The sequence below is a fragment of the Ostrea edulis genome, chromosome 6 (assembly GCF_947568905.1).
Source record: "Ostrea edulis chromosome 6, xbOstEdul1.1, whole genome shotgun sequence".
NCBI lineage: Eukaryota > Metazoa > Mollusca > Bivalvia > Ostreida > Ostreidae > Ostrea > Ostrea edulis.
Window position 1 is genome coordinate 17,731,947 of NC_079169.1, and position 11,354 is coordinate 17,743,300.

At 35.2% G+C, this 11,354-nt stretch overlaps 1 protein-coding gene and 1 long non-coding RNA gene across 2 annotated transcripts; both read left to right on the forward strand.

Moving 5' to 3' along the window:
* The first annotated feature begins 1,024 nt into the window (after positions 1 to 1,024).
* Positions 1,025 to 1,829, forward strand: LOC130047168 (uncharacterized). Its single transcript, XR_008796220.1, has 2 exons — positions 1,025 to 1,260; positions 1,364 to 1,829. It is a non-coding gene; the product is annotated as an uncharacterized LOC130047168 (long non-coding RNA).
* Positions 1,830 to 6,596: 4,767 nt separating this feature from the next.
* LOC125648056 (tripartite motif-containing protein 59-like) lies at positions 6,597 to 10,760 on the forward strand. Its single transcript, XM_048874954.2, has one exon. The coding sequence runs from the start codon at positions 8,348 to 8,350 to the stop codon at positions 10,223 to 10,225; it is 1,878 nt and encodes a 625-aa protein (XP_048730911.2). The 5' UTR covers positions 6,597 to 8,347; the 3' UTR covers positions 10,226 to 10,760.
* The last annotated feature ends 594 nt before the right edge of the window (positions 10,761 to 11,354 follow it).

Sequence of the window (11,354 nt, forward strand, 5' to 3'; positions counted from 1 at the left end):
CAAAAACTTCTATTTCAACTACCAGCAGATTATTTGAAAAATTGATATTTTTCATAAAAATGTAAACTCAAAATTGCCCTAAGAAACAGATTAGATTGTATGACTTACAATGAATAAACAGAGTTTTAAAAAAATCGTTTTAGTGAATAAATGCTGTTTGTTGGCATTTATTAGCTTAGGATTTTATAAACCCCAACATTCCAACCTAAATCAATGGATTTCATAAGTACAGGTGTGTAATCTAAAAGTATTTATACAGCACAAATTCACAAAGAAAGGAGAACAGGACAGCAAGTTAAAATAACAATACTCTGGCTACATATTCTTATACCAAGTCTATTTTAATCCAAGGTTGAAAGGCAGAGGATTCTCATACAATGGCAGCCTTTAACTTACTAAATTATGTACTTGCAATGTAAAAATATTGATACATTGTGTACATATCATCAAATTATCAACTTTTTATTCTACTGTACTCTAAGTTACTCAAATAACTTCCATTTTTCTAGAAGAATTTCAACATAGTTGATTCTCATAGCTAATTTCAAATTTGTATGGTATACATTTAACAAGGTCAGCCTAAAGCTATTTAACACCGGAGTTTTGTTCTGACATATAAACAGAATCTGTAAATAGTGCGCCAAAAATGAGATGGCTGAGGATTGATTGTTCGTTTGGTTAAGGTATCATTACACAAATCCAAACACATGTAATCAAATCATAACATTTTGTGTACACAATAAGTGAAGATATAAAAATGGATTTTTATGAACATACATATGTATTTTATAATCCCTTCATTGGAATCTGATATTGTCGTGTAACATCGCAATCAATCGATCAACCAATCGATTGAAAAATAGGGCTACTCGTAATAAAGATACTCGGTTTTATTTATAATACTGACAATTAATCCACTAATTTGTTTGCTTTTATCATACCATCAAATGAACAAACCAAGTGGGCTCTAAGTCTAGTTTCTTGTCACTTCCGGTGAAGCGTTTCCGGTGACAAACAAATCCGATACAGTATTATGAGTATAGAATTGGGCCAACTACACATCCGAAAAACCAACGCTTATGCGTAAATCAGAGAACGCTGTGTACCGCAACCATTTTTATGTCCCAGTTTAACAAGTTGGCGTACATCGTCAATGCAGTGGTTCAAGTGTCGATGGAGTAACCAGGCAGATGCAAGTATACGTTCATCTTCATTCATTCAATAGATGAAGCGGTACACAGTTTAAAGACTTTTACCTTGGTAATTGTTTCGTAAGCATTCCTCATGATTGGCTCTTTATTGCGGCATCTCTTTTTAAATCGGCTTCACTGTAAATTATATATGAACATTTTGTTACATTTAGAATACAGGAAGGGTATTTACCATCTTAAATCCAGCCATCCTTGCTATCATCAGATACAGGGGCAGCTTTCGCGCAATATGAATTGTTGCATCTCGATTGTTTGGACTACAGCCGACTGCATGCAACATTATCTGGATCATGAAGGACTCTTAGTGAACAAAGAACATTGCAAAGTGATAGAATTTTATTTTTGCAACTTGATCATTTGGACTGCGGAATTATCCGATATCATAAAGAACTCTAATTGGACACATAACATCAACAGAAATTTACTTTCAATATTTTTTTTTATTCCTGAATGAATTCAAAATCTACATGTATCAATAAAATATACTTCGTAAAACAATAACAATAAGTGGCGCATTTATTATTTATATTAAACACATAAGTTTTATTTTATTCATGCAGGATTTTCAAAATAATAATAATTGAATAAAATAATATGAAAATTAAAATAAAAAAGCACTTAATTTTTCCATGATATGAACATGTAGAGCATTGTCAGTCTGTCACTCAAGACACACACACACACACACACACACACACACACACACACACACACATATATATATATATATATATATATATATATATATATCACGTGGTCAAAATAATATAAACAAGAGGCCCAAGGGCCACATCGCTTACCTGAGTCACCTTGGCCCATATCTGAAGACTTTCCATATATATTTGCATGTAAAACCGTAGTCCGTATTGTGGCCCTAACCTACTCCTGGAGGCCATGATTTTTACAAACTTGAATTTGTACTATGTCAGTAAGCTTTCATGTAAATCTCAGCTCTTCTGGCTCATTGGTTCCTGAGAAGATGATTTTAAAAGATTTTCTCTATTTATTCTCATGTAAAACTTTGTACTTTGATCCCCTATTGTGGCCCCAACCTACCCCCGGGGACCATGATTTGAACAAACTTGCATATACACTATGTCAGGAAGCTTTCATATAAATTTCAGCTCTTCTGGCTCATTGGTTCTTGAGAAGATTTTTAAAGATTTTCCCTATATATTTCTATGTAAAATTTTGATCCCCTATTGTGGCCCCAACCTACCCCCGGGGGCCATGATTTGAACAAACTTGAATCTGCACTATGTCAGTAAGCTTTCATGTAAATCTCAGCTCTTCTGGCTCATTGGTTCCTGAGAAGATGATTTTTAAAGATTTTCTCTATTTATTCTCATGTAAAACTTAGTACTTTGATCCCCTATTGTGGCCCCAACCTACCCCCGGGGACCATGATTTGAACAAACTTGAATCTGCACTATGTCTGGAAGCTTTTATGTAAATCTCAGCTCTTCTGGCTCATTGGTTCTTGAGAAGATTTTTAAAGATTTTCCCTATATATTTCTATGTAAAATTTTGATCCCCTATTGTGGCCCCAACCTATCCCCGGGGGCCATGATTTGAACAAACTTGAATCTGCACTATGTCAGGAAGCTTTCATGAAAAATTCAGCTCCTCTGGTCCAGTGGTTCTTGAGAAGATTTTTAAATGACCCCACCCTATTTTTGTGATTATCTCCCCTTTAAAAGGGGCATGGCCCTTTATTTGAACAAACTTGACAGCCCTTTACCCAAGGATGCTTTTGGCCAACTTTAGTTATAATTGGCTCTGTGGTTCTTGAGAAGAAGATGAAAATGTGAAAAGTTTACGACGACGCTGCCGACGACGACGACAGACAACGGACAAATTTTGATCAGAAAAACTCACTTGAGCCTTCGGCTCAGGTGAGCTAAAAAGCAGGAAAATATCTTGGTTGACATTGGTACTGGCACGTAGACTGCTGGTATGTATGTTTTATCCTTTCTTTAGCCCTCTCGACGTAAATGCTCTCTCTGACTATTATGTAACACAGTTTAACTTCATAAGGATATAATAGCTGGAATGTTCAAGCACACACCTAGTGGTAATTGATCATAGATGGTGAACACCTAAACCGTTTTCCACCCATGAGTTTTGCAGGAACTTTGCTGTGGAGCACATGTTGATAATGTTTTTAAGGTAATTCCCCATACCACGTCAAATAACGTTAGAAATGTTATTCACGATTCACGAACGTTATCACACATTCAACGAACCCGAAGGCATTTTGTTGAATGTTGTAGACCGTATTAGGATTGATTGTTTGAAAGCAAACAACAAAAAATTAGAATTCAAAAACAACAACAAACGAATCGCAATAATACAAACAAGCCCTCTTCATACACATTGCGTTATGACACAGTCTTTTAGTAATTCCCGTGAGATTTCTGCAAATATTACAGATTATGATGTTAAATCTTGTTGTCAAGTTTCAGTGCATCTACTGTAGGCCATTTCTTTTGTGTGATTTCTGATCATCAATGACGGGTAGAAATATCGAATCTCCTATACAACTGACAAAATGCAAATTTTTGTGTGCTACGTGTACTGACAGTCACATATTTTTGTCATGTTTTCCTTATAATTTATTTAAACCTGAAAGAATACAATAAATGTCATGATATAAATAAAATACCTCCAGGCCTACATGCATAATATAAAGCTATATGACATTGTAACCCCCTTCAAAATTTTTTATATTTATTTACAAAAATCGCTTTCGAGGCCCTCCGAATCCATAATAAATGTGCATATACATGTACATGTATGTTCATTATATCTCTGTTGTGTCTAATCATTTCAGGGTGTTCAATTTAGATCATACACTGACAGATTTATATTTAGGCCCTATAACTCTAGGCCTAGGTGTCTTACGTTTGTGTTATTGTACGTACAGTATGGATCATGGGTGTTGTAATGTAATTTTCTTTTATCTAAAACACTTCTCTGGTCGGACATGACCTTTACTGATGTTTTGATTAAAACGTCTCGGAGTGTACGCGGTAGTTACATATCGTTAACACTCACATCGCATGGCTGTATCGTATTGTTAAAACTACCAGGAACTAAAAAATATCAAGGAATTCGTGTGTTTTTAAATATATGAATTTCCCAAAATTTGTAACTTGAGTATAGGTTAGCATTCTCTGAATAAAAGTTAAAATTGTAAAAATCAGTCTGATCCATAAATTTAACAACACGATACAGCCATGCGATGTGAGTGTTAACGACATGTACCTACCGCGTACATTTATAAAAATTTCGATCCGTTTTCCCAGAAAGGAAGACTACAACTGTTTAGTAAAGCACAGAAGTTATCAATGCATGAATTAACATTAAACAGTAAATACAACTTCGGAATTTTAATTTTTCCATTTGATTGCCCTTGTGTTTATTCTACTGTGACAATGGTTTACTACGTTAGGTTGTTTTGACATAATATTTCAATGGAATGCAAAAACATGCAGGGGAATGGTCCGGGAAAAAACTGAAAACTCCAGATACAAACTTGTTTATACTTTAAAATAGACAAGCACTTTTAGTCTAAACATAGTAAATCAAACTAAAATCTCTTTTTTACCGTAAAAGGTAAAGTTACCAGATCCGTCATCGCTTGTTCTTCTATCAACAATTCTAACACAATATTCTAACACCTGTAGATTTACACCATTCTAACACCTGTAGATTTACACAATTCTAACACCTGTAGATTTACACCATTCTAACACCTGTATATTTACACAATTCTAGCACCTGTAGATTTACACAATTCTAACACCTGTAGATTTACACAGTTCTAACACCTGTAGATTTACACAATATTCTAACACCTGTAGATTTACACAATATTCTAACACCTGTAGATTTACAAAATTGTAACATCTGTAGATTTACACAGTTGTAACACTTGTAGATTTACACCATTCTAACACCTGTATATTTACACAATTCTAGCACCTGTACATTTACACAATTCTAACACCTGTAGATTTACACAGTTCTAACACCTGTAGATTTACACAATATTCTAACACCTGTAGATTTACACCATTCTAACACCTGTAGATTTACAAAATTGTAACATCTGTAGATTTACACAGTTGTAACACCTGTAGATTTACACCATTCTAACACCTGTAGATTTACACAATTCTAACACCTGTAGATTTACAAAATTGTAACACCTGTAGATTTACACCGATGGCATTCTAACACCTGTAGATTTACACAATATTCTAACACCTGTAGATTTACACCATTCTAACACCTGTAGATTTACACAGTTGTAACACCTGTAGATTTACACCATTCTAACACCTGTAGATTTACACAGTTGTAACACCTGTAGATTTACACAATATTCTAACATCTGTAGATTTACACCATTCTATCACCTGTACATTTACACAATTCTAACACCTGTAGATTTACACAGTTGTAACACCTGTAAATTTACACAATATTCTAACATCTGTATATTTACACCATTCTATCACCTGTGCATTTACACAATTCTAACACCTGTAGATTTACACAGTTGTAACACCTGTAGATTTACACCATTCTAACACCTGTAAATTTACACCATTCTAACACCTGTAGATTTACACCATTCTAACACCTGTAGATATACACCATTCTAACACCTGTAGATTTACACCATTCTAACACCTGTAGATTTACACAGTTGTAACACCTGTAGATTTACACCATTCTAACACCTGTAGATTTACACCATTCTAACACCTGTAGATTTACACCATTCTAACACCTGTAGATTTACACAATATTCTAACACCTGTAGATTTACACAATATTCTAACACCTGTACATTTACACAATTCTAACACCTGTACATTTACACAATTCTAACACCTGTAGATTTACACAGTTCTAACACCTGTAGATTTACACAATATTCTAACACCTGTAGATTTACACCATTCTAACACCTGTACATTTACACCATTCTAACACCTGTAGATTTACACAGTTCTAACACCTGTAGATTTACACCATTCTAACACCTATAGATTTACACCAGTCTAACACCTGTAGATTTACACAGTTGTAACACCTGTAGATTTACACAATTATAACACCTGTAGATTTACACCATTCTAACACCTGTAGATTTACACAATATTCTAACACCTGTATATTTACATAATTCTAGCACCCTGTAGATTTACACAATTCCAATGATTGTTTTGCGGTTTGCTCTTCAGCATAGGTATCTAACATATCTAAGGTGGCTCCATCTAGCGGAAACTCATCAAACATACTGAAGTCATTATTTTCAGCTGTTCTGGCATTAAAGTCACCAAAAATGTATACATCGCCTTTTTCTTTTTTAGACCTTTAAAAGTATGAATCTCTAATAGTTAAAAAAAAACACGTTAATTTTTTCATAAAAGGTAGTTTTCTGATGGAAAATAACAAAACACTAAAAAAAAATCTGGAGTTTCACATTCTTCTCTGAAACTTATTATACTGTCGAATATTTCAAACAATTTTACATACGAACTTTTGTAGAAAAAAATCCCTCAATTCCTCCACCTTTTACTTTTCTAGGACAAATGTATCGGGAGGGGGGAGGGATGGTGGGGTTGGACTGATCCTGGATTACATAGGGGGTATTACGCAACATGTAGCCCCGATTTTTAATCAAGGCGTCCTTCGTTGTAAAGGAAATAGGCCTCGATTGACCTCTTCCCGTCATTCCTGGCTTTCCAAAAACGGCGAACATTTCCAAATTCGTTGTGCTGGTCGATCTTCAACTCCATCCTGAGGAACTGTCTTAGCTTATCTTCTGCATCCTCATCCTTACTTTTATTACACAATCCAGTAAAGACATTGTTTTCATTGACCTCCTGGTGACACCTCAGATCAGTTATTTTGTCTTCAGTGCCATCACCTGATCGCCCCAGACCATCAATACCTCTACAAGATTTTCCAACATCTTCTCTTGTCCAACGTTATTTGATGTCGGTTTTTTTTTTTATCTTTTCAAACTCGTCCATTTTATTTTATACGAAAGTTAATGAATCTACAAATTCGTTTGAGGACAACTCCAGCACTTTCACCCTTGATTCTAAATTGTTAACTTTCGATGCCAAGTTTCCAAGAACACTTAGGATTTTGTCCAATTTCTCATTTTACATTTATACATGATACTGAGACCAATTTGTGGTTAGTTAGGGACCGCTACTGTTCCCATTATCATTTCAAAACTTGGGCTGGTCGCAGAATCAGTGGATCCAGTGGACGGCTATTTTGGGATCGAAGTTAAATGTATGGTGAGTTGGCCCTCCTCGTGGTTCGGCGAACTATACAGCACATTATTAGCTGCTACTATTAAAGCATAGATTCATTTTGTCCACCAGAGGGGCATTTTCACTTGCAATACTTACGGTGGGTTGTTTTTGACACGCTTGTATTGAGACTCGCGCTTGTCTTTCTTTTCTTCCTTTTCCCCAAACTCCTCACACTGAAATACCAAGCAGTAATAAAAATTACCATCACTTTAGACATAAATCCCTACGAAAAATAGTTCCGAATTTCTTTCTTTTTTTTTTTTTTTTACGAAATCACAAACAATTCACACGAAAAACGATTCACGATAAAATAAAATCATTAGAAAACCAGTTGTTGACGGTAACTGAGAGCGATATTAAAAAATACACGTCCGCTCTCTTCGAACTTTCTCCGCTTCACCTATACCTGCGAATAATAGAGTTGTCAGATAATCCGAAGGATCATCAAAATTCCTAAACGTCGAATACGACGCAAACAACTGGTAATACGGGTGCTGTCATTATTTCCCTAAATTCATCTTAGAATACCTAAGATTAAGACAATTCTTAGGAATTTTCTGAGGTTTAGAAAAAAGCACAATATAGGATTAAAATTCTTCATGAGTATATCTTAATACATTTCTTATTATCAATTTCTGACCAATACATGCTACATGGATATACAACTTCGTGTCGTTAATACATTTTCACGTTTTTACTAACGAAACCCGAAAACATACAAATATCAAGGGACCTAATATCAGTCGGGATCGTAGTTCACGTAATTATTGTTACTTTCGGTTTTATGAAATGGCATCCAACGATTTGGAGAATTCCAAAGGTCCAGGAATAGGAAATTCTGTGGCATGTCCCATCTGCTTTGAGACCTACAAAATACCTCGGTATCTGCCGTGTTTTCACACATTTTGTCACGACTGTTTGTCGTCTTATATCGTGACCTCGTGTAAACAGAAGAAGACCCCCGTCGGCTTTCGTTGTCCTCTATGTTTAGACTTCGTCCCAGCACCCACATTTTGCGTACAACTAGAAAAATGGGCAGAACTGATACCTATCAATAAAACAGTTACAGTGCTATGTGAAAATTTTGACAAGATTTGCTATGCTTGTAAACGTGAAGATGAAGTAGAACATGCAAGTGATTGGTGCAAAGCGTGTGCAGAGTTGTTATGCAAGCCATGCGCGAAAGCTCATAGGAGAAGCATTACTAGCCGGGATCATAAGATAATTGCGATCACGGAATTTGATAAATTGCTTGGCGGATGTGAGGATGAAAATGCTCATTCCCTTTGTCGGAGCCATAACAAAAATGTGAAATATTTTTGTTTAGATCATGAAACACCTTGTTGCACTCAGTGTGTATGCACTGAGCATAGGAAGTGTAAACAGATTGACACCATGGAAGAAACTGCTCAAAATCTACAACAGTCTCAAGATGTGGACAGTCTGCTTCAAGAGATCCAAAAGTACAACGATGCCCTTACCAAAGCTAAATCTGAGGGAGATGACAATATCAAAGTCATTGAAGATACGGTAGACAGTACTACACAGGACTGTACTGAACTGAAGGATAAAATCGTGACACATGTTGAAACTCTTTTCGAGAAATATTTATCTGATCTGGCAAGCGACGCAAAAGAAAACAAGGAGAAAATTGCTTCAGCTGTGGATGCCTTTTCTGATCGACAACACCTAATGGACAAGTTTTCCACGACTCTGAAGAAAGAGACAAAATCCCCTTCTGTTCTTGTTACGGAATACTTCAAAATTAAAAAACAATTTTCTTCTGTTACTCAGTTTGATGTATCTAAAGTGAAAATCACCTTAAAGACCCACCCGCCAGTAGCATTGACAAACATTTTGCAGGTTTCAAAGTTTTCAGATTTTGAATTTAAATTGGACTCGACTAGATTTTTGCAAAATAGTATTGACATGACGAGCGCTACAATGCATACTGTGAGTGAACTTGTCGGTTCAGAAGGAGATATCACTGGTGGTTGTTTCCTCCCAAATGGGGATATTCTTCTGGCAAATAATGCGATGTTTGGAGGTAGTTTTCTTCATTACAGCAATGCAAAACTTCAACGCAAAATAAAAAGGGATGAGGGACCAAGAGATGTACTTTCTTATGAACAAGGGTTATTATTAGCATCTTCTAACAGATATGTTGAAAAGCTTAGTATGGATAGTTTTTTAAATTTAAAGGAAGTGTTTGCTGGAAGTTCATATGCGTTAGCTTATTCCTCCGGCTTCATTTATTGTGCACGCAGTACTTTTATAGTGAAATTTGATAGTGAGGTAAATATTGTCAAGAAATACCGGACAGAAGGTCGAACGCTATCGGTTGCCATTAGCAAAGATCACGAAATAATCAGTTCAAGTTGTTCCTCTAATGGCGTAACAATGATGAATGAAGGGGGAGAGAAGATCTTTTATTACACACATAACAATCTGAAATATCCGTGCGGACTGGATGTCGACTTCACTGGAAATATATTCGTTGCAGGCAATAACAGCAATAATATTCATGTACTGTCATCAAAAGGAAACCTGTTAAAAATATTCGATGTTACAGCTCCAAGATGTATCAAATTTAAGGAGAATTCACATGTGTGTTTTGTAGGAACGGAAAAGGGAACCACGAAAGTGTATGAATTTAAATCGAACTAAATTGAGAACTGAACAGACACAATCTTGAAGTAGGCATTCGGCAATATAAATTGCAAAATATATTACAACCCAAATATGTTCGGGTTCGTAATGATTTTGAAAGTATGAATTGAAATTACATTGAATTGTCCAACTTTTACCTTATACATGTAAATAATCATTCTTCAGTTATACATGACGGAATCAAATCAAGCACTTTGAGTTCTTTATTTTTACTTAGAGATAGTTATACGTGCACATCCTATATATTGTTTAACGGCATGTGCTATAGGATACTCGTGTAGAACATCTCAAGGTCATATCGCAAGGTAATGTCTTACTTTCTATCCTATCATATTAAAGGGACTGATTCATGACACACCCACCCCCAATTTTGTTTTCACTTTTAATGTAACGTGTTTAGGAGATTTCATAAAAAATGAAAGTTGTGCATTATCACAGAAGCTCACTGTGGAGAGTTTATTTCTGTTGTAAACAAAGGTTAAGTCATGCTATTGTTTACGAAGTTTTCAAAATAAATGGTTATTGATCTTAAGTTTATTATATCTATCGTATTGAAATATGTCTTTCAAATTTAAGTTTTGATGCGATATAGTAATAGCCAATGGAATTAAAAAATTGTGAATCTTAGGAGTTGAAGCAGAGAATTCTACTAAAGGGAAATATCATTTTTAAGTGTTTCAGTGATTTTTCCGATATCTGTGTTGATTCTTACTTGTAGGGAATTTAAAATTAAATGTGTATCTCTTTGACAAATGTATTGTCTTTCTCTTATTTTCAGCCTACCTGTAGATGTCTAATAAGTTATTGGGTTTACCTGTAGGTGTCCAATAAGTTGACAATTACTGTCAGGCAGGCAAGCTACACTGCAACCATGCGCGGGTCAAGAGCAAATGGAATAATTTTAACCTGAATCCTGATGCACCAGCTATCAAAAATTGCAGTACTAGTGGTATATAATTTTCTCAATTTTAGACAGGAATCAAGCTGGATACGTTAAACTTGTAGACTCGGTTCGCACGTGTTTAATGAATTATTTATTATCAATGACAATATAATCCATTAATTAATTACACTGTATACCACCACAACAGTACAATAACTTGAATCAGGGACCGAGAATTTTACA